Genomic DNA, 23230 nt, shown 5'->3' with positions numbered 1-23230 from the left:
CACACAACCAGTACTGACTACTGGCTGTAACAGTCCATTCTGCTTAATGCCTCAGCCTATACCACAAGCCTGTCGTGCCATTTTGCCTCACTGCAAAATCAAGGAAGAGAAAGAGGGAAAGCGTGGGCTTGTGAGGCATGATCAGGTAGACACACTATATAGTTACAGCTCTTTCAAAATAGAGCCACCTTTTAAGAACAAATGGAAAGAGAAAGCTTTTCCCACAATTTAAAAAAAAATAGAATGACCGAAAAAAGCTTTTCTCCATCTAAACAAACACTGTTTAGTCCTTTCCCATCAACGATATCCTGCTGGATTGAAGATGATAATTAATTACCCTTCCAGATGCCTCAGCCTGCTCCCATCCTGCTCAGCTTTGCAGGGATTCCCAACATGGCAATGAAAGTCCCCTCTGCAATCTAGCCACAAGACCTACCCCTGGTGAATAAAACACCTCGGGGATGTAGAAATCTGTTCTTCTCCCAATGGGTGTGGTAATTCTGGCTCAATCACTCATCCAAACTGAAAATTTTTAGAGATGCTAAAAGTCTAGGGTGCAACGTGAATATGATCAGATTCTTTGACTTGTATAGCCATGGACCCTGACCTCTCAACCCCATTCTGTGCATGCTGGCCAGCATGAGACCTAGTGATGAAGAAGGGGGCTAGTGCTATTTCTTTGGGCCCAGTTCTGAATTCCCCCTACAGAACAAATGGCACACTAGAGTTGGCTACAAACAGAGGAAATTTGACCTGAGAAAAGTCTGCAGAATTTGGGACTTTTAACAGCTTGTGAGCAACAATGTTTGGATACACTTTCAAAAATGGTCTCAGAAATTCTAAAATGAGCAAGACCCTTCTCTGACTGCAAACAACACACTGGCAGACAGATGGATGAAATCCAATTTCTGATTTTTTAAAAGAAATATTATCCTTAATAAACAACTTGAGCTTTTCACCAGCCAAGCACTCTCTCTCTCTTTGTCCTCTCCAGGCAACGTGATCACAGTCGTTTCTATTCAGCAGTTATATATCACCCAAGCACTTAACCATCCGCGGAGGCAGAGAAGCATCCCAAAGGTAGCACTGGAAGCAGGATTCAGAGTCTTGGCTTGCAGCCACAATAGCCTCTGATACCCCCCTAATGTGGATGAATGGCTGTGAGTCAGTAGGTGGTTCCTGTCTCAGCTGAAGACTCCTACCGAAGCTCATCCAACCAGGCCTCAGCCTGCTCCCATCCTACTCAGCTTTGCAGAGATTCCCAACATGGCAATGAAAGACCCCTCTGCAATCTAGCCACAAGACTTATCCCCAGTGAATAGAAAGCCTTAGGGATGTAGAAATCCGTTCTTCTCGAAAGGTGTGTGGTAACCCTGGCCCAAAAACTCATCCAAACTCACATGCTGTAAAATGACTGACGATGATAATGATGTAGGTGATAACAACAGCCAATATGTATTGACTGTTCATTCACTTTGTGGGAGTGACTAACATGAAAGACCTTACTGTGTTTTTGCAGAAAACCCTTGTTCATCAGGTGCAGTCAACAGAGCAAGGGTTGTGGAGTCAGACAGAACTGGAGTCAGATGCCTGCTGTGCCGCAAAAAAAAACTCAGTGACCCGGGGAAGCCCTTTAGCCTTTTTGGGCTTCATTCTCATCTGATAAATGGGGATACTTTTGTCCACTTTGGCCTCTTGCTGAAGATTGTGTAAGTTTACAGAGGAATACCAGAGATAAGGGATATGAATGCTTATCACAAACTGGAGTGCACTCTACACAGGATCTGGTCAAGGGTCACATGGCCGGTTAGTGGCTGGCCTAGAACTAAGGCCCAGCTGTCTGAACTCCCAGGCCAGAAAGGTGGAACTGTTGTTCCCCTCAGTTGAGAGGAGCACAGAGACCACCAGCTGTCATGGAGAGGCTGTTTGACACAGGAACACCCAAAAGCTGACTCTCCCATTTCCAGACACCAGTTTCTCACCCCCACATTTCACCACTGGTGCAGCTGCCTTTACCTCTAAATTTTCTCCTAGCACAGACACATACAACAGTCATATACACACACTCTCTCATTCTCACACACACATGCACACCTTAGTTCTTACAGATTATCAGAACTCACAGAACTGGTCCTGCAACCCCTAGGGATCTGTCAACATCCAGGGAAATTCTGGAACCCCTAGGCTATCCCTATTCTTCAAGGTGAGTATTTCTGGAGGTGGGCAGGAATGAATGAAATAAAAAGGTGTTCTTGAGGTAGCAATGCATTTCTCTAGCAAATTTTATTTCATTTTTGCAAATACTGTAAAATCCAGTAACTGTGACTTTTTAGAACGTGGTTTTTCTTTGATTAGACTAGATGGCACTGTGGCATCAGCCTTTTAATAACCAAGAAAATCCTATGTCATTTCAAATAATTTTGCTTCAATTTGAGACAATCCAAGAGGCTTTGAGGGGTCCTGGTTATCTTCTGGAGAATTCGGGAAGGAATCTGCTAGAGGACTGTAGCCACCAAACAGATAATCTAGGCCACATTAATAATGTGTGTTTATAGACAACATACCCTGACCTACATGTTCAAAAGGATCAGTAAAGGCACATGTGCCCCATGGAACTCCAGACAAGGCCATGGCTTTCATGGTGACCAAGACCTTGTTTTCACTTCTCTGCTATAGTCGTGGCTGTGGAATTCTACTTTTGCCCAGAAGAGCTTTTTAAATATTACCATCTCTCACTACACCTACAAGGTCTGTCAGTATGACAAATTCTTTTCAATATTGCCAAATTGTTTGGGAACTTCTTAAACACCAGAATATTGTTGTGACAATGACTTAGACAATTGTACCAATGGATTGAGGTCCTGGAGCTAAGGTTTTCTTGGGGTGGAAGAAAAAAACTGTTACTATTGTAAAGGAAATACAAGTTTGGCAGATTCTGCCACAATTCCAGCATTTGAGAAAGGACACTGTAAACTGAGAGAAGAGAGAGTGAAGAGGAGAGGCAGGGGGTGATGTTCCCCCTAAATCTCAATGGTAATCTGAAAGTCAAGGCTCTAGGGCTCTATTTGCTGCAGTTGGACAGAAAAATCCACACTGGTTGTTGCATTCTGACAGTCAACTGCAAAGCATCCCCTCGTCCAGGGTAACAAGTGCACCCGGGGGGGATGGGGGCGGTACACAGACATGTCCTTGCCGGCCCAGTGACCCTATCCAGAGGCCTCCAGGCCATGAAACTCACCTTGTGCACCCCCTAGACTCCCTCCTTCAGCCCAGATTTGTTTTAAGGAGACTTGCGAAACAGTAGCCCTGGTTGGACCAACTGCACCCCATAGCACTCAATTCCCCCACCCCACCACCACCCACTTTACAGTACTCCATGACCTCCAGCAACTGGACATCGCCTCTGGAGGAAGGAAAATACCCTTGCTTCTGGCTACAGACTATTAATAAATCAGTTTTTACCACATCAGCCCAGGCTCACAGAAAATGGGCTGGCAGCGCCCCATGCCGGGGCTCGGGCTCGGGCTTTTTAAATACTTTTTGTAAATCAGGAGAGGTTCCTGGTGGCTGAACCCCACATGGGGTCCAGGGCACCATCCCAGCCCGCCCTTCGGTCCGTGGGGTGCCCCCAGCACTCCTAAAGAGCCACAGATGCCTCTCATGCAGCCAGTGGTGAGAGGCAAGCCTGGGAACCACGAGTTCTCCTTGGATGTCGGAAAATAGAGACAGAGGGACACCCAATAGCTCGGGGAAAGCAGAGCTAGAGCGGGGAAGGAGGGAGGTGATAAAAGTCTGGCAAGAAGAGAGAAACAGAAAGGGTAAGAGAGCAAAAGAAGAAAAGCGAAAGAGGGGAATGGAAAGAAGGAAACAGCGAGCAAACAGGAGCAGACAAGATCTGGGGCACAAGAGAGAAAGAGGGAGAACAAGGCAAATAGACTAGGCGAGAAAAAAGGGGGAGGGAAGAATGCGGGCGCCGAAAGGAGGAAGAGAGCGCTAAAAGGAGACTTCGGAACCCGGGTGCAGAGTAGAGGAAAGGAGGTATCCAGAGACGCTGCACCGAGAGCGCGGCTCTTTAGGGCTCTCCAGTGCAGAGACTGAGTGCGATGGCCCGTCCCAGCGGCCAGTGAGGCGCTTGTTCCGGGCCTCTCGGCTGCCTCCCCCCTCCAGTTCTCCCAACCATCACGCAGGCCACCCTGCGGACAGACAGACGGTCAGTCCGGGGCCAGAGCGGAAAGCCTTTCTGAGGCCGCCACAGCGCCGCGAACGTGCGCTACTGGGCGCCCAGCACCGCCCAGTCGGGGTGCAAACGCCCGGGCGCCAGGGTGCCTGCTAGGTCCCCGGCTTGGGGCAGCCGCGCCTCCCAGTCCTCCTAGGCCCGAGTCCCGCTTGACTACGGGAGCGCACTCACCTGGACGGTCTCAGCCTGGCGTCGCGCTTGCCGTCCACCACAGAGGGCACACAGCTGGTGAGCTCAGTCCAGTCGGCGTGCAACCCGCAGCTCCAGCCCGTGGAGAACCTGGAGAAGAGCCAGGTCTCCCGCTTACCCGGCCGGTGGCAAGTGCATTTCTTCTGACCCACGCGGCACTCGCACGGCTGCTCCAGCTGGATGTTGCGCACCAAGTGGCGGCCGAAAGTGGTGCCCCCGGTCTTCTGGATGTGCAGGAACACGATCAGGTCATCGCCTTTGATGTCGAAGTCTACCTTGCGCAGGAGGTCGCCGCGGGTGAAATTGTAGCGGGGCACGAACCTGGCGGAGCTCTCATCCTCCGAGCGGTACGGGTCCCGCACCGGGGAGCTGAACGCCTGCAGGCGGAGGAGCTGGCATTCTGTGCCGGGGCATACGTATTGGAGGACGATCACGGCAAATAGGAAGAGCATCACCAAAGCTAGCAGCAGCTTGTTGGATTTCTCATCCATGTTCCCGACGCTGGGGGAAACCCAAGCTCGTTACGTCAATCCCGCAGCTCGGCCCGCGCTCGCCGTGCCCCCGCACCGCCCCCTCCCCCTGGAGCCGCCGCTGCGCCCCTCTCCCCCTCCCCTCCGCACCGAGTACTCCACGGCGGCGGCGGCTGCGGCGGCGGCTCCCTTCCCCGCTTCCTTCCTTCCCGGCAGGCTCAGCGCTGTGGCTTCTGCGGCACACACACACCCCCACCCCGATTTCTTCCCGCGGGCCGCTCGCCCCCTCCCCCCGCCAGAGCTCTTCGGAGCTCCCCAGAGCCCCTCCGCGGGTTTTCGACCCAGTGGGACCCCTCCGGGCCCAGTCGCCCCACTCCCCTCAACTCACGCCCCCAGTCCGGGCCCCCGTGTGTCTCGCTCCACTCTCGGTGGCTCCCATCCCCATCCCGCTTCGCCCGCCGGACTCTCCGAGCTCTTCTGCCCCCATCCCTTTTGGAGCGCACACCTCTGTCCGGGTTTCTCCCCGCATGCCCCGAAGCCCTCCTTTAGCCCGCGCCCGCGCCCGCTTGCCCACCCGGGAGGCGGCCTCGAGGGAGCTCGGAGCCGGGCGCTCAGAGTTCCCCTGGGGGAAGGAGCCCGCCCGCAGCCCGACTTGGTAGCGGAGACGCTGCGCTGCCGGTGCCAGGGGAACAGTGGCGACGGAGCCGCGGCGTGGCCAAATGCGCGCCGCGCCCCTCCGGAGACCCCAGCCAGTCCACCAATGGCCAGCTGGAACTTTGCGCCCTTCTATACCCCCCGCGGCTGCCTTCCCTTCCCGTACAGCACCTTCGCACCCTGGCCTGGGGGCGCGAACCCCGCTTTCACCTAGAACGTACCTGGCCAGGGGGCCGAAAATCTTGGAGAAGATCGCACCGAGCACGTGCTTCAGCGAGTGGCCCAGGGCGGCCAGGCCCCGAGTGAGCAGGACCCGGCAGAGGGAGCCCAGGTCCCAGCGTCGCCTGAGGACGTGCATCCGCCTGCGGCGGCCCCGGGACAGCAGCGCGAAAAGCGGGGCGCACGCGGCTCCCGCCAGGGAAGAAGACGCCTTTCGGGGCTTGTCCAGGAGCGGCCGGGAGTGGAATCCGTGAGACACACCCCTAGGAGGGCCCGCGCGAACTGAGGCGGCGACCGACCCTGGCCGGCTCTCTGCCAATTCGGCCTCTACTCTGGAATGCCGGCGGGGACAGGTGGTGCGGGCGGGCGCTCCTCGTTCCGGTTGCCGCGGCGGCTCGAACGCCCGGACTGCACACGCAGGCAGTGCCATTCCCCCCTTCAGGCAACTCAGGGTACTAAGGATCAGGAGCGAGCTTGAATTTATATAATAATGCCTCACGCCTAAGAGCTCGAGCCACTTCACAAGCAGAGAACCTGGGTTTTCTCTTTTCTAGGAGTACGGAGGTCACTCTGCTTAGCGCATCACTCCACTTGGGCTCGTAATTTCAACCTCTCCTAAAATAGCAAAGGCGCAAATTGGAGCTTTTCCGTCTCTCTTTGCCAATTTCCATTCTCCAGCGGAAGCGGGGGCATTTTCTGAAAAGGTAAGTCAGCATGACAAAAAGACAGCATGACCAAAAAGCATTACAGAATGAGAATCTGACCTTTTTTAGAGCACAGACTGTCTTCTTGCTGAATCCTGTGTACCAAACCCTGTGCCTGCAGGAGGGCTTGACTCACAAAATGTTTGTTGAATGAATGGATACATAACTAAAAACTCCATCAGAGTGAGACCATCTAATCCAAGATAATGTGACACATGAGGAAACTGAGGCCCAGAGAGGGGTAGGGACGTGCCCAAGGTCACACAGCAGAGCCCCAGGGTTTGAACCCAAGAAACCCGGCACCATCCACCTATTTCCTGATACTAACACCACCTTCTCTAATAAATAGGCACCGATCTTCCTCAAGCTCCAGTGTCCGAAAGGCTCTTTGCTGTTGCAGGACCAGGGATGCAAGGATTAACACGGAAAAAATGGATGTCCCTTCAGGAAAAGGACCCTGGGAACTCAGGACTCAGTCTGTCCCCATCTGATTGATCAAAGGGGCTTGCTGTACATCAGGACACTGGTGTTTCCGTGACTGAGTGTGCAACTCCCTCCAGTCCCATTGCTGCAGAAGGGGCACCGGTTGGCAGCAGTGTTTCTGAGCAGTGCTGTTGGCACTGGGGCCACTGAGTGAGAGGATTCGGACCACGAGTTGAGTTCTGGGGTGGGGGCATGTCCCTCCTGGAGACAGGCTCTCCCAGTATCTCCCTCGCTGAGCTCTGCTCCATCCCTTTCCTGTTCTATCTATGCCATGAAGCGGCAAGCCTAAGAATAGTCTAGAAGTCCTGGGAAATCTGTCACTTCCTTGCTGGGCAACCCTGGAATAATCACTTGCCCCTCCTGAGCCTCAGTTTTCTTGTCTGTAAGATAGGACCAATTATGTCCTCTGTTTTGACCAACTGAGTCACCGTGGGGATGAAATGTAGAAACCTTTAGGCCACTCCAAATGTGAGGCTGTGTTTACCTGTTGCTCTAAGCTCAATGTGCCAACTGCGTCACAGGCCAAATAAGGAACAGGCCCTTCTCCGGCAATTTTGCAGCTGTGCACCCTGTCCTTACCACCCCCTAGAATTCCCAGCCCTGGCTAGACTTCTATGTGCCCCAAACATACTGGGGACAGTGAGGGACCCTTTGTCCAGCTGCAAACATAAGGGATAGTGGATTTTTTTTGGAATCCTGAATTTCTAGCCCTTCAGGCATCGCCTGTCCTGAGGCTCCAGGAACACTCTGAAAACCCAATGAACTTGTACGAAGAAGCCAGATGCAGTAACTTACAAGGTAGACCTCTCAACTTCCCCAGGAGCTCCCCTGGTGCCCAGGCTGGTAGGCCTGGGCCTGCTCCCCCTGAGGGCAGCTTAGGGTGTGAGCCAGGGTAGAGGGAAGCCATGGGGGTGGCCCCGCAGCTCAGTTTGCCAGCTGCCCCTGCCTTCTGCTTGGCCACTCACTGCGGTCAACCTCTTTAGCCTACCCAATAGGTGGCTCTCCTCATGGTGCTGCATAAAGATTCCCTGCCATTACACCACCTTTGTATGTAATGGCATTCACTGGGTCCCTAGGAAAATATTTCTGAAACAGGTGGGTCACAGATTCAAGCCGTCAGCAGCTAAACTATGGAGTTTCTGCTGTAAGAGGGATTAGTGGCATTGGAACACAAGAAAGTGCCTTGGATGGAGGGAAGCGGGAAGTGGTAAACAGTACGGGGAAAAGTCAGGTTTTACTCATTTGAGTTGTGATAAGGAACGTGTCCACACACATGCATGCACACTCACAGTCCAACCTTCAGAGAAAGGGCCAGTGAGGTTGGTAGTTGCAGAGCAAGAGGGACACGGTGGGGCTGTAAAGTTCAGTTTCTGAGATGTAATCTGTCTCTGGGATTTTTGCATTTAGAAGCCCTTCCTCCGCCCCCTCATGCTGTGAGGAACAAAGAAATGAATCTCTCATACAGGAATTCATATATCAGGGCTCCTGGAAGTACAAGAAAACAGTCTTTGTGGGGAGCAGGGAGTCCCACAAACCTCAGAAGATCCCTCCAGGATTGAAGAGGCTTTTTTTCCGAGAAGCAGGGAATTTTTCCTACGTGTGTCCCAAGAGCCATGTTCTCCTGAGGCCAGGGCTGTGCCTTGGCTGCATGTTGAAGAGGCTTCTTGTAATCTCGGCTGGTCTCTGCTCCCAGGAGCTGGTTCCTCTCAGGCAGTGAATGACAAAGGCTCAAATGCTCTAGATTTTGGCCTTTTGGGGAGAGACTGGGGGTGGGAGGCAAAAAAAAAAAAGGAAGAGAACTGGCCGAACTGTCAAGACTTTGGTTTTCCATCTCCTTATTTCTAACACCAACTGGAGTTGCTGTGTATACATATATTTGGGATTCAGTACCTGGAAGGTGAGGAGAACTCTGTCATCTGAGCAGGGCTTCTGGTTGTCTCTATGGTGTGGTATCATTTTCATTATTTTCCCAGAACCGTCCTTCCGTGGTTTCCAATGAAAAGGTTGATGATTCTGGGAGCATAAAGGTCAGCCTGGCTTGCATACTAAGCAGCACGAGGCCAGACCTGCATTTGGTTCCTGTAATCTGAGACAACAGTGGGAGGTAGTTGCAAGAGCACTGGCCTGGGAGTCCAGAGACCTGGGCTCATGTCTTGACTCTGACACTAATGAGACCCTATATATATATGACCCTGAGGAAGCCACTTGCTCACCTTTGGGCTCAACTTCCCTATCTGAGAGACAGCAAGGTTGACTTTGTGATTCAAGGGACACTTTCCTGATCTGACATTCCTTGTCACGTTTTTACCTTTACTGTCTTCCTCAAAGGCTGAAGGACTGCCAAAGACTCAGGGCCTTAGCCCGGGGGAATGGCTTAGACCTGGTCCTACATGCGTTCTGTGACATTTGCATCACTGGATCCCACCAGGCCAGCAGCAGCTGCAATTGTTCTGGGCCCATATTACAAGGGTGACAGCAGGGTACCCTGTTCAAATTAGAACAGAAATAGTGAAAATTTCATATTAAAGTAAGCATGACACTCTTTCTAGAAAGCATAGATGATGTCTTCCCCTCATCCTGAGCATTCTGTTCAACCCTGGTTTTCTAGCTGTCTCTCATTTTGTGAAAATGTTCATACTCTCAATCATAGGCAATTCTGTCACAAAGATCAAAGGCATGCAAACTACTGAGTTGATTGGTTTCTGTTCTTATGTGTCTCTCCAAACGGAATGAATAGCAGTACTTAATGAAAACACTGTCTTGCAATTCAGGCTTTAATATTATAAACAGGCTGGGTGTGTTATATGCATCACTCTCAATAGTCATTTATTTTCCCCACAAAACACTGAGTTTTATTTTTCTAGCCTAACAAAACATGGGGCTCAAGGAGTTAAAAAAAAAAAAAAAAAAGGAGGTGCCAGGGTGCTGTGTATGCTAAATGAATATGTGCTAAAAAGGTAGGATAAGCACTGGAATGGGGTTCATAGTAGACCCAACCCTGTGAACAGGCAGCCCGATGACCAGCCCTCTCCTGATGAAGGATTCCCAGTATTTCACTAGCAGTGAAATTCCCTTTTTTTGAGATGGAGTCTCACTCTGTCACCCTGGCCAGAGTGCAGTGGTGTGTTCTCGGCTCACTGCAGCCTCCACCTCCCGGTTCAAGCGATTATCATGCCTCAACATCCCAAGTAGCTGGGATTACAGACATGCACCACCATCCCTGGCTACTTTTTGGATTTTTAGTAGAGACGGGGTTTGGCCATGTTGGCCAGGCTGGTGTCGAACTTGTGACCACAGGTGATCCACCCGCATCAGCCTCCCAAAGTGCTGGAATTACAGGCGTGGGCCACTGTGCCCAGACGAAATTCCCGCTTTTCACTGACAACAAATGGAAGAGTCAGTTCATGCAGGGCTTTTAAAGCTACAATAAGCCAAGGCCTCACAACCATAGGCAGTGGGCCAGACTGCTTCTGGAACAGTCATCTCACTTCTTTGGGCCTCAGTTTCCACTCTTAGAAAATATCCTGGGCTGGGTATGGTGGCTCCTGTAGTTCCAACACTTTGGGAGGCCAAGGCAGGTGGATCACTGGAGCACAGAAGTTTGAGACCAGCCTGGGCAACATAGCAAAACCCCGTGTCTACAACAACAACAACAACAACAAAATTATAAAAAATTAGCTGGGCGTGGTGGCATGCACCTGTGGTCCCAAGCTACTTGGGAGGCTGAGGTTGGAGGATCCGTTGAGCCCGAGAAATTGAGGGTGCAGTGAGCCATGACCATACTACCGCATTCCAGCCTGGGTGACAGTGTGAGACTCTGTCTCAAAAAAAGAAAAAAAAAAAGAAGAAGAAGAAAGTAGCCTGATCAGGTACCTCCAAAAAGCTGGTTTAGGGATATAGTAAAGAGGAATCCAATCTCAAATGAGTGCTTTTAAGGAGAAGAGAGCATAGGTTTGGAGAGCACATTGCCCTGTGGGATTTCATTAGGGCTCTTTGAGTTCATCAGAACCTCAATTTTCTCATCCATGAAAATGAGGTTAATGATGGCTACCTCAGTGGGCTGTCATGCGAGTTAACTAAAATAATCTACTGAGAACACTTAGTCTAGTTCTTGAAAAAGCAGACCTTCAGAAAATGCTTGTTTTTTTCCACCTCTTTTGACTCAATATCTTTGATTTGATATCTTTGTTGTATCTTCACAGGAGCAACACACATATACTTAATGACAGGCAACTGGCTATGGGCCTAATTTTGCCCTAGGCTGGCTTTGCCACATCCTATTTTTTTTATCTGCAGTCTTTTCTTACCCTCCCTCCATGTCTCTCCAGTGCTCTCCTGGCTCATGTCCCATGGAGGAGGAAAGCCTCTGATCCACTGTGTCACATTGAGGGATGGGACATACACACGTGTCCCCTTCCAAGATATATCAACAAGAAAAGAGTAGATGGCATTGCTTAACCCTAATGAATGGTCCTTCCCATGAGATACTAGGAAACACAAAAAATAGGGCAGTGGAGGAGATGCTTGGAGAGCTGAGGTAGAGAATGGAAGAGAGCTATAGGTAAATAAAGAGGAGAGCTTACAGGGCAAGCCCTACTTTAAACTCTTGACACTAATTTTAAGCTCCATTCGCCTCAAAAGTTAATGGTTGATCTGGCCGGAGGGGTTTCCATTTGAGCAGCTGGTCAAACCACAGCAGTTGGGATTAAAAAACAAGGTCAAGTTTGCATTCATCCTGCATGAGCCTTAGCTGAGCAAGCCCCGTCGGCTGAGCCCTGGGCTGTCAGCACCAGTTCACAGTGGCAGAGTAGAAAAAGCACCAAGTGGGATGCCAAGAAAACAATGTTTGAGTCCCAGTTCTGCCTCTGGCTCACTGTGTGATCCTGGGTGAGTCACTTGACTCAAGTCACTTGACTCAACTAAATCTCTGAGACTTAGTTGCCGACTTCGGTAAAATGAGGGGCTGCATTAGAAGACCAGGAAAACCCCTCCCAGCAGGAACCTTATGTGATCTGAGCTATGCTAGCTAATGAGAAGGTTGGGAGGGACACCACTCTCTTCTGGCTGTTGTGTCAGCAAAAGCACACTACCAAAGATGACCCTCCTGTTAGTCGCTGAGTCACAAAAGCAGAAGAAGGACTTAAATAAAGAGCAAACTTTCTCAGATCACACGGATAAGATAGAAAGTTGAAAATAAGCCTTCTGGGCCTCTACTGACTTGGATGATAAAGTCAAGGCTAAAAGATTGGGAAAAAGTCATATCAAGAACTTACCTCCATGGCCAGGCACAGTAGTTCACGCCTGTAATTCCAGCAATTTGGGAGGCCGAGGTGGATGGATCACCTGAGGTCAGGAGTTCGAGACCAGCCTGGTCAACATGGTGAAAACCCGTCTCTACTAAAAATACAAAAATTAGCTGGGCGTGGTGGTGTGTGCCTATAATCCCAGCTATTTGGGAAACTGAGGCAGGAGAATTGCTTGGACCTGGGAAGCAGAGACTGCAGTGAGCCGAGAACATGCCACTGCACTGCAGCCTGGGCAACAGAGCAAGACTTCATCTCAAAACAAAAATAAAGAACTGACCTCCAGCTAACACGAAAGCCCAAGGTAGGTTTTAATAATGGTAATGATAAAAACAAAAATGGCCTTACCTGACCCACAGTTTCCCATTTATTTTTATACTCTGGGATCTCAGCAAGAGAGGAACACACCCATTGCCTGACTGGTCTCTGTGGGAGTCCTAGTTTCGAATACTAAAATACAAGAGTTAAAAATTATATCTTAGGTCAACCTGAAGAATTTGAAGGAAGCAGGCTTCAAGGCCAAAGTTGCTCCCAGGAAAAGGATTTATTTGTCACTCAAATGGGCTTATAAGCATAATCCAGGAAAAGAGAAATTACTTTAGAGAAACCATACTTGTCATAGACCAAATGAAAATTAATTTTTAATAAGAGAGAACCAGACCAGAGGCTCCTAAAGCCCTTAACTGGGCTTTATAGTAAAACCTGAGAAAGTACTTGCTTTTTTAATACGTATTTTCAAGATCCACATTTCACAAAATGACATAAAAATGCAGAAAGCTACAGCATTAGAGCAGCAGAGGGAAATGAACTTAGTAAAAAGCACTTTGAACATTTATCTTCTTTACTGAAGAAAGTTGCCTTAATGGGTATCATCATGTGGGAGATTTAGCTGAAGCAGAAGATGATATTCAAATCCCCAAAGAGAAGAGACAAAATGCGGTTGGTAGCGCTCAATAAAGGGTTAGAAATGCAACAGGCACGGGGAGAGGGGTCTACCTGTTGTCGAGGGTGCCAGTTTCAAAGAGATCTGCACAGTGATCAGGATGGCTGGCTGTAGTGGTGTCTCCTGTAGGTTGACCTCAGGATGGTTAGCAAATAATGCCAATAATAGCTCCCATACTGAACATTGAACATCTGCTGTATGTCAGATACTGTACTAACCACTTTGCATGCACTATCTCAATTAGCATTGCCAGCAACCCAATGAGACAGTTACTTCTGTTGTACTTACTTTACAAATGAGTACACTGGAATTCCATATTATAGTCACACATAGGAATTATAGAGGTGGGACTTGAACCCAGATCTATCTAAGTTGTGAGCCAACAATAACTCTAATGTCTGCCTGATCATCATCCAGCTCCAGGGTGTGTGAGTTTGACTGGAGAATACAAGACTTCCTGTTCCAAAATACAATATCAAGAGACTTAGATAATCCTTATCCCAGGCAGGAGAGCTGGACAGAGAGGGATCGTGTGTGTGTGTGTGTGTGTGTGTGTGTGTGTGTGTGTGCACGTGCACACATGGACACATGCTGTCATGCACATGCTCTGAGAGCAGTGAAGAAGACAGAGCCCAAATCCTGAATTTTAGTAAAGAGGGAAGCAGAGATGAAGACACTGCTGACTGGACGACTCAATATACACACAACCTTGGGATGTCACCCACATGATCTGACACTGTTATCTTTGGGAATGTCACAAGCAACTTTGTCCACTCTACTAAACAACAGTCTTCTGAAAGTCTAGGACCTTGGCTTCTTCATTTTTAAAAATTCCTCATAATGCTCCGTAACAATCACATTCAGTCTAGGGCTTCACAGTTTACCCAATATTTTCACAGACACTGACTGGATCTTTACAGTAATTCTGCTGTTAGTGTCCTCACTTTATGTATGAGGAAGTGGAGTCCCTCAGGGCTGAAGAAACATGGCTAGGGTCACACAACATGTGTGGAATTCCCACTTATGACCTCTCCCTTAGCTCCCCTAAGCACACATACCAATGTCAGACAATGCCCATGGCACCTCACAACGGATCTGAGACAGAGGAGGTGCTCAAGAAATGTTAGCTTCTCCTCTGACTTGCCGATTTATGACTTAAAATGTTTTCTTTCCACTACATTCTGCCAGGTACCCCAGTATCTTCCACATTCTCAGAAAACTTACCATCGATATAAGGAAATATAATACACCTAATATGCAAGAGCCTGAGGATAATGACTGACTAATCTGTGGCACTAGCTCTAATGCAGTGACACTCAGCGGATGGTTCACAGACATCTGGAATGACCAGAAAAGGCTCCCTACTGAACACTGGGAGGGCCTGGAAGAGCTAATCAATCTGCACACCCACCCATTCTTTTTTGTCTTGGTCCCAGAAAGAGGAACTTTTGCTGACAAACTGTTTTGACCACTTTTTCTTGTTGTACTCAGGGCATCAGTCCCTTCCTTGTTCACAGGGTTGTATATAATGTGTCCTAGCCCTCCCCAACTACAAATTCCACCCTCATCTGCACTGACAAGAGCATGACATGGCGGAGTCTTTCATCAAGAGAGTGGTATGTAGCCTCACAAACACAGTACGGGCTGTGTCAACATGCATAACTCAGTTGCAGAACAAATAGTTGATTTTTTTTAGACCAAGTCAGTAAGCTGCTTTTCACAGGGAGAAGAGGGACCAGGATAGACACAGTTTAAACTAGAAGACACTCTGCATTTTACCCTACATGTTTCCATTGTTCTATATCTTGCCAGTGGTTGGTAGCAAGTCAAAGCAAAAACTGATATTTGGTGTTCCAGAGTCTTCTGGAAGAGAGCCAGCTAATGAATTACCAGATGAACAGCTTTTAGCTCGCTTATCAAGGACAAATCTTCTGCCAGCTGAGATGCTAAGATGCTCTAGCAATAGCAAACTAACAATAACAATAACAACAACAATAATTTACCAGGATGATTGCAAGAATACAGGACGGACAATTTTCTTTGTTGACTGTAATCCGGAAATATGTTTAGTTTTGATTTTTCATCCACATTAGATGCTCATAACATGACATTCTAAACAGAGGCATTTTAGGCTGGATATCAACTGAGAATTATTTTTATTCATCATTAATTTCATCAAAAACTTAACAGCTAATATAGATTTCATCAAATGATGAGGGAAATTAGCATGATGTAAAAAAATTCACAACAGGGCTCACACCTGTAACCCCAGCACTTTGAGAGGCAGAGGCAGGAGGATCGGATCACTTGAGTCCAGGTATTCAAGATCCTGTCTCTATAAATAAATAAATAAATAAATAAATAAATAAATAAATAAATGGTGGGGCACGCCTGTGGTTCCAGCTAATCCAGAAGCTGACGTGGGAGGATCACTTGAGCCTGGGAGGTTGAGCCTGCAGTGAGCCATGATCATGCCACTGCACTGCAGCCTGGGTGACAGAGTGAGACCCTTCTAAAAAAATCACTATAAAGATGTATTTTATTCTACAAACCTCTTTTGCTCTGCCTTATAACACTACCATTCATCTAATACTTAGACAAACTAAGGATACAAGATTCAGGCTGAATTGTCCCTCCTCTCTACCAATACCCCCGTACTTGTCTGAAATGACAAGGTAGGAGCTCCTCTTAGCAATATTTACAGACCATTCTTCACATGAAAGAATATAAGAGCTCTCAAAAAGCTAAATAAACAGAGTACTCTAAACAAGCCCTCTTCCTGTCCTCCTTTTCTCAGAAGTCTGCTGCAAAGGCTCTTGGTCAGTGCCACAGGCTGTTCTTTTATCTCAGTAACCAGAGTGCCTTTGCAAAGCTGGCCTGGAGGTCAGGTCTCAGGCTCACTCCCCGGTATTCAGTGAATTCTGAGTCAAGTCCAAGCTTGAGTCAGCTGCCTCCATTGTAAGTCTTTTGCAATTCGATGGATAGCTTGGTCCTTATGTCCTGAGGATTGGAATCTCCTGGGCAGGGATTGGATTTCACTTTCCATGTCTACAGTGTTTGCACTAAGGTTATTAATATATTCTCTACAAGAGGGATCATATTGAGAGCAAACTGAAATTCACATAACAAAGCCTGTGGCTTGAAGTTACACTGGGCCAAGCCCCCAGGGGGATACTGGGTAACCCTGAACAGTCAGTCACTCTTGGAGAGCATTGAGAAGTGTCCGAGTCTACTCTTTCCGGGACACGGCATCTTTCTATATTAGACCCACTCTCCCAAACTTCCCACCATACCTGGAGGTGCCCTGCAATGCCAATAAGGGAAAATGTAACCTGAGGAACACTCATTTCCACCATGGTGTGCGGGACTCAGATGATTCCCTTTCCCAAAGCTCCATTTAGAATTAATGAATGAATAATTTATACCAGGGTAAGAGTCAATAAGGCCATTAAAGGAGCAGGCAACTGTAATGGAAAGAGCACACTCTCTAGGATCGGACCAGGATTTGAAATTCAGTTCTGCTCTTTACTAACTCTGTGGCCTTAGGCAAGCACTTAGCCTACTAGTGCCTCAGTTTCCTCCTCTGTCTCTGTACAATGGGTATGATACTAATCAACAATCTTGTAAGGTATGTATGTAATACTAGAGGATAATATACATAAACGGCCTTTTATAGGCCCTTACAGAGAATGGGTATCCAACAAATGGCAGTTACTGTTATTAAACAAAGCAGGAGAGATGTCTGGGAACTTCTTAATGTCTTTCAAATCACAGCCCTAGGTGAATGTTTATACCCACTCTAGACAAGAGTTACCCTGTTCAAATACATCATTGGATCTATACATATGTTTTTTTTTTTTTTCATTGCTTTGTTTTGTTTTTTGAGACAGGGTCTCACTCTGTTGCCCAGGCTGAAGTGCAGTGGCACAATCATGGCTCGCTGCAGCCTCGACCTCCCTGGGCTCAAGCAATTCTCCCATACCAGCCTCCCAAGTAGCTGAGACTACAGGTGCATGCCACTACGCCCGGCCAATGTTTTGTATTTTTCATAGAGGCAGGGTTTTGACATGTTGCCCAGGCTGGTGTTGAGCTCCTGGGCTCAAGTGATCCTCCCACCTCAGCCTCCTGGGTTGCTGGGACTACAGGTGCATGCCACTATGCCTGGCTAATTTTTGTATATTTTGTAGAGACAGAGCTTCACCGTGTTGCCCAGGCTGTTCTAGAACTTCTAGGCTCAAGCAATCCTCCCACCTCGGCCTCCCAAAGTGCTGGGATTACAGGTGTGAACCGCCATGCCCAGTTTATACATACGTTTTAATACTTTTCTGCCTTCATGTTTTTAATAATCCAAGTAAGGCGTGACTGAAACTCTTTGTAAATGTTCAAGTATCATAGAAGATGCAAAAATTCCTCTTGACCCCCATACAATTCCATTCCCTTCCCCTGAGGTAGCTGCTGTTTTCAGTTTGTTTTGGGGGGCCTTTATTATAACCAAGTACACATATGAATACACATATTAAAATAAAGAATGTTGTTTTGTGGGTTTTTTTAAAAGGAAAACGTATATTTTGGATGTATGCTTTTGATGTTTTATTGAACTATAATATACACATGGAAAAGTGAACATAGTGTACAATTGATGAAACATACCTAAACTGAACATACCTATGTAATTAGCCCTCATATCAAGAAATGCTGCCATCACCTCAAAAGCCTCTCTTGTGCCCTGTTTCAGTCAATAAATCCCCACCAGTGGCCACTATTCTGATTTATATCAGCATAGATTAGTTTGGCCTGCTTTTGTACTTTATATAAATCGAATCACAGAGTGTACTAGTTTTATATTGCTATGTAACCAATTGCCACAAATACCGCAGCTTAAAACAACATAGATCTATTCTCACAGTTTCTGTAGGTCAAGACTCCAGGCACAGTGTGGGTGGATTCCCTTCTTAGGGGCTTATGAGGTTCAAATGAAGGTATCAGCCAGGGCTGTGATCTCATCTGGGGCCTGGGGTCCTCTTCCAAGCTCACTGGTTGTTGGCAGAGTTCATTTCCTTGCAGTTAAAGAACGGAAGTCTCTATTTTCTTGCTGGGTATCAACCAGGGGTCACACTCAGCAACTAGAGGTCATCTACATTCCTTCTCACAAGGCCTCCTCCACTTTCAAGCCAGCAACAGAGAATTTCTCTCCCTCAAGCTTCAACTCTCCGACTTCTGCTTCTGCAAGCAGTCCAGGAATATACTTTGCTTTTAAAGGAACTCATGTGGTTAAATCAGGCCCACCTAGGTAATCTCCCTATTTTAAGGTAACTGATTTGGGACTTTAATTACATGTGCAAAATTCCTTTTCGGTGGTAGCTAGATTAGTGTTTGATTCAATGACTGGGAGACGGTCTGTGTACACCAGGGTCATGAAATCTTGGAGGACCATCTTAGAAATCTGCCTACCACATACAGTATTTACTCTCTCAGGCTTTCTTCATTCAAAATTATGTTTATGAGATTCATCCATATTGTAAAGGGTTATAGTTAATCCATTCTCATTGCTGTGAAGTATTCCATTGTGTGAATACACTACATTTTATTCACCCAACATTTATTCATATTGGTGGGCATTGTCCTAATTTTAAGTGCTGGGCTGTTTTGAATAGTGATCCTATGAACAGGACTTTTGGTGAACATGTGTACATATAGATTGAACAAGAAATACACATTTTTTCTGTTATAATACCCTAAGAATTTGGGATTCTTTATTGCCACAATATAATCCAACCTATTCCGACTCATTCAGAAAGCTGGAAATAGAATTAGTGCTATTACTAAAGGCAATAGATACTGCCATATTGCCATATTGCCCCTACATGTGGCATGTAAGCCACATGCTTACCAGCACATGGTATGATATATGTGTGTATAATTGCATAAACTTTGGTCAACCTGAACTTTATCTTCTACATGTATAAAATAAGGACACTGCCCTGTGTAAAGATCCAGGAGAACATGCTTAACCCCCCTGCCTGCCCCAGCATGAACATTATCAATCCGCACCATGGATATCCTGTACTGTGCTCTATTATTTCATGGAACTTATCACTCTTAGATATTCCATATGTTTACCAAACTTACAGTGTTTATTGTTTGCTTTCTATCTCTACCCACTAGGATATAAGCTTCTGCATGCAGAAGCAAAGGCCTAGAAGAATTTCTGATACATAGTAGGTGCTTAAAAATATTTGAGTGAACAAGTACATGTCAACTCAGGATATGAAATTTGATGATGGGATGATGATTAATAATAACAATAAATTAATTTCATAGTTACAGTGAGCATATTTTCTAAACAAAACAATTAGAACACTGGAAAAAAACTTAGCTGAACTTAAATGTGGGGAAAGATTTAATTATGCATTTACACCCATGGAAGGTCCTTTATTTCACTTTCCCTACCTCGTTTTTAATTTTACTTTACATAGTTGCATTATACATCATTTTTGGATACTCTTCATTCTTTCTGAACATTCCTACAAAATTGAGACTACTATAGAAAACTCAATATTTAAATTTGCTTCTTTCAAGGGCTTTGTACCACACAAAACCAATGAACGTTTTTGCAAATTCTGTCCTGAAATGTCTTCCCTCCTTTCTGCAATTATTGATATTCTGCTCTTCCTTCAAGATCAGAGTCATTTGGGGTCCACGGCAGAGTTGTCAAAGAGACCCTTCTTTGATGATGGTAATATTCTTTATCTGCACTCTTCAATATGATAGCCACCAGCTGCATGTAGCTACTGAGCCCTTGAAATGTGGCTAGTGTGACTGAGGAGTTTAATTTAATTTAATTTATTTATTTTTAGCTTTAGTTTTTGAGACAGCGTTTCACTCTTGTTGCCCAGGCTGTAGTGCAATGGTGCGATCTCAGCTCACTGCAACCTCTGCCTCCTGGGTTGGGTTCAAGGAATTCTCCTGCCTCAGCCTCCCAAGTAGCTGGGATTATAGGTGCCCACCACCACGCCCAGCTAATTTTTTGTATTTTTAGTAGAGACGGGGTTTCACCATGTTGGCCAAGCTGGTCTCGAACTCCTGACCTCAGGTGATCCACCTGCCTCAGGCTCCCAAAGTGCTGGGATTACAGGTGTGAGCCACTGCACCCAGCTGAGGAGCTTAACTTTAATCAATTTAATTTTAATTGAATTTAATTTCAAGTAAGTTACATTTAAATGGGCACAAGTGGCTACCGGCTACCATATTGGACAGCACAACTCTAAAGAAAAGGGTGGAAAAATGGGGAGCATTTTTGATCCTTTGTGGCAGCCAAAGGGATTCCAAGACCGACAGGTGAGACAGAAAGATGATCATGTCCCTTTCTTCACAACTGCTGCCCCTAGATGACAGACAGAAGGATAGAGTGCTCTGATCCATTCTCTTCAGGTAAGAGAATTTGGGCTAGAGGGGAGGAGGAGGACATTCTTTTGATGAGTTCAACTAAGGCCCTTGTAGTCATTGGGCATCACCTTGCCTTGTTCCTTCATGTGGTCATTGGTTTAAACTGTGTCTACACAGACCCACTGAATCAAGTTGGAGGTCTGAATGTGAAATAGGAATTGCAGAGACATAGATTTTACACCCCACACAGTTCGCCAGCTCCTACTGTGCTTGTGCAGCTCACCCTGGAGGCATGTGCAGAGAGGCATTCAATCTACTTACCAGGGCTTGGACATTTCAGAGATGGTGGTAATTACTGAGGCAGGTAATGGATCATAAGGAAGTAAAGTCTAGATAGGTGATCCAATAAATAAAATAACCAGACCCAGGGCTTCAGAGAAAAAGAATATTACCTACTTTGAGATACTTCTTGGAGCAAAGCATATCTGGCTCTTAACTGTACTGTTATGAAATTAATTTGAAGTTGAGGAACTGTAATATATTACAGCTATCAGTCTCCCTGGACGGTTTTACAATCAACATGTAGGATATGAAAAAAGAAAGATGCCAATAACATATTAATGTGGTATTCGGTGTTCAATCTTCTTTATGCAGCAGAATATTACAGCTGAGCAAAAAATGATCAAAAAGTTGGTTCTCTTTTACACAAAGAAACAGAAGAAGGAAACTTGAACTTTAAATTATCTCATCTGTCACTTTCCATTGATTGAGTCTTGCTCATTAAGATAAATTCCAAGCGAGACTATCATTTTTATCTTTTGAGCTCTCCAGAAATGTATGCCTTTCAGCTGTCTTGCCTTTCTTTCTTTTTTCTTTTCTTTTCTTTTCTTTTCTTTTCTTTTCTTTGTTCTTTCCTTTCCTTTTCTCTTTCTTTCTTTTCTTTTGCTTTTCTCCCATATATGCAGCTGCCAAGGAGGAATGAGACACTGTATCTTAAGGTCTTTCCCTTTATAATTGAGTTCCTCTGGAAATGTATGTACCTGCAGTTTAACACCTGATGCGTACCTACAGATATACCCAAAGTCAGACATCCCTCTTTTCTCTAGTTTGTATACCATATTGGTACAAGAAGGGTATGTGACTTCTCTCTGACAGAAGAGAACCCAAACACAACTCTACCATAAACCAACTGTGGGATCTTGGGAGAGTCATTTACTCTGATTCTTAGCTTCACCATCTGCTGAAAAGTAAATAATAAGGAAGACAGCAGGATGCCTAAGTGAGACTTTTGGCTGGTTCCCACTAACTGCTTTCTTCTGACTTAGTTTCCCTTCTCTCCTAGCATGCTGTGGCTTTGTTCAGTGGGTTATTTCAAACCCCCTCCAATAATTAATGCTGATATGATGTGGACATTCCTAGTAACTGGCAGATATCAGGTGCTCAGTAAACATAAATGCACCCATCTCTCCATTCTCTTCTTGGCAAAGTAGCTAGAGCTGGATGGTAAAAACCTGCCCCGTTGTTCTTCCCCCTGCCCTTCATTGCTAGGGATAAAGTGATGGGACAAAGCAGGAAGCATTCATATGTTCAAATCAACAATTCAGGGCCAGATAGACCCTGCATAAAAGGGGAAAGTCAGAAGTGGACCTTTGTTACATACCTCTTTCCCCACCCACCTCACCCCTGTGGATTTACTCCCTACTGCCCCTACCTACTGGCTCAGTACCCTCTTTTTCCCTTCTTGCACCAAATCAACCTTTTCAACTCCCAATAGATGATACTAATGTGTAGGTGAGTGATAATCCCCCTCTGTTCATGGACATTGTACATAGATCAGAATCTTCAGTTAAAACCTATCTTCCTCTACATGTGACATCTCAGACATCCAACAGTGGGTGAATTGCCTCCATTTCAAAGGTCTTTTCTGGAGTTCTGGAAGTAGAACAGTGTAATTACATACCCACAGGAATAAGCCAACACTGCTAGCCTCTTGAACTACACATGTGACCAACCATTTCTCTCTCTCTCTCTTTTTTTTTTTTTTTTTTTTTTTAGACAATCTCACTCTATCACTCAGGCTGGAGTGCAGTGGAGCAATCTCGGCTCACTGCAACCTCTGCCTCCCAGGTTCAAGCGATTCTCCTGCCTCAGTCTCCCAAGTAGCTAGGATTACAGGCGCCCACCACCACGCCCGGCTAATTTTTTGCATTTTTTAGTGGAGACGGGGTTTCACCCTGTTGGCCAGGCTGGTCTCGAACTCCTGACCTCAGGTGATCCGCCGCCTTTGCCTCCCAAATTGCTGGGATTACAGGCGTGAGCCACTGCACTGGGCCCCAACCATTTCTCAATGGAAAGTGCCCAGGTAGTTACCATAAATAAGAAAACTTGTCAGTTTGAACAGCAGGGGACAGCAGAGAGCAGTTTGTCAGAGACACAGGGGCAGAACAAATGTGGTTGGATAAAATGATGGAAAGAGTTTGAAAAGAGGTTTAAGAGAAGACAGATTAGAGATGAGAGTAAGGCTGATGCCAAGAGAACAAACAAAATCAGAGGAACAGGTCTAGGAATAGGGCATTGAGATGATTTGGATGCTTGCCCCCTGCAAATCTCGTGTTTAAACGTAATCCCCATTGTTGGAGGTG

The 23230-nt window shown here is 46.5% G+C and overlaps 1 protein-coding gene across 2 annotated transcripts in view; it reads right to left on the bottom strand.

Moving 5' to 3' along the window:
• Nucleotides 1-8996, bottom strand: part of HS6ST2 (heparan sulfate 6-O-sulfotransferase 2) — a 345910-nt gene extending 336914 nt beyond the window's left edge. For both annotated transcript variants that reach the window (XM_011988801.1, XM_011988802.1), the window contains exons 1-3: nt 8847-8996; nt 5772-6465; nt 4409-4927 (exon numbers count right to left, since the gene is read on the bottom strand). In XM_011988801.1, the coding sequence (XP_011844191.1) occupies nt 4409-4927; nt 5772-6199 (947 nt within the window). In that variant the 5' untranslated portion in view covers nt 6200-6465; nt 8847-8996. The remainder of the gene's footprint in view (nt 1-4408; nt 4928-5771; nt 6466-8846) is intronic.
• Nucleotides 8997-23230: the final 14234 nt, after the last annotated feature.

The sequence above is a fragment of the Mandrillus leucophaeus genome, unplaced genomic scaffold (genome assembly GCF_000951045.1).
Source record: "Mandrillus leucophaeus isolate KB7577 unplaced genomic scaffold, Mleu.le_1.0 Scaffold339, whole genome shotgun sequence".
Classification (NCBI taxonomy): Eukaryota; Metazoa; Chordata; class Mammalia; order Primates; family Cercopithecidae; genus Mandrillus; species Mandrillus leucophaeus.
The sequence above is the reverse complement of the archived record's forward strand: the minus strand, read 5'-3'. Positions and strand labels throughout refer to the sequence as shown.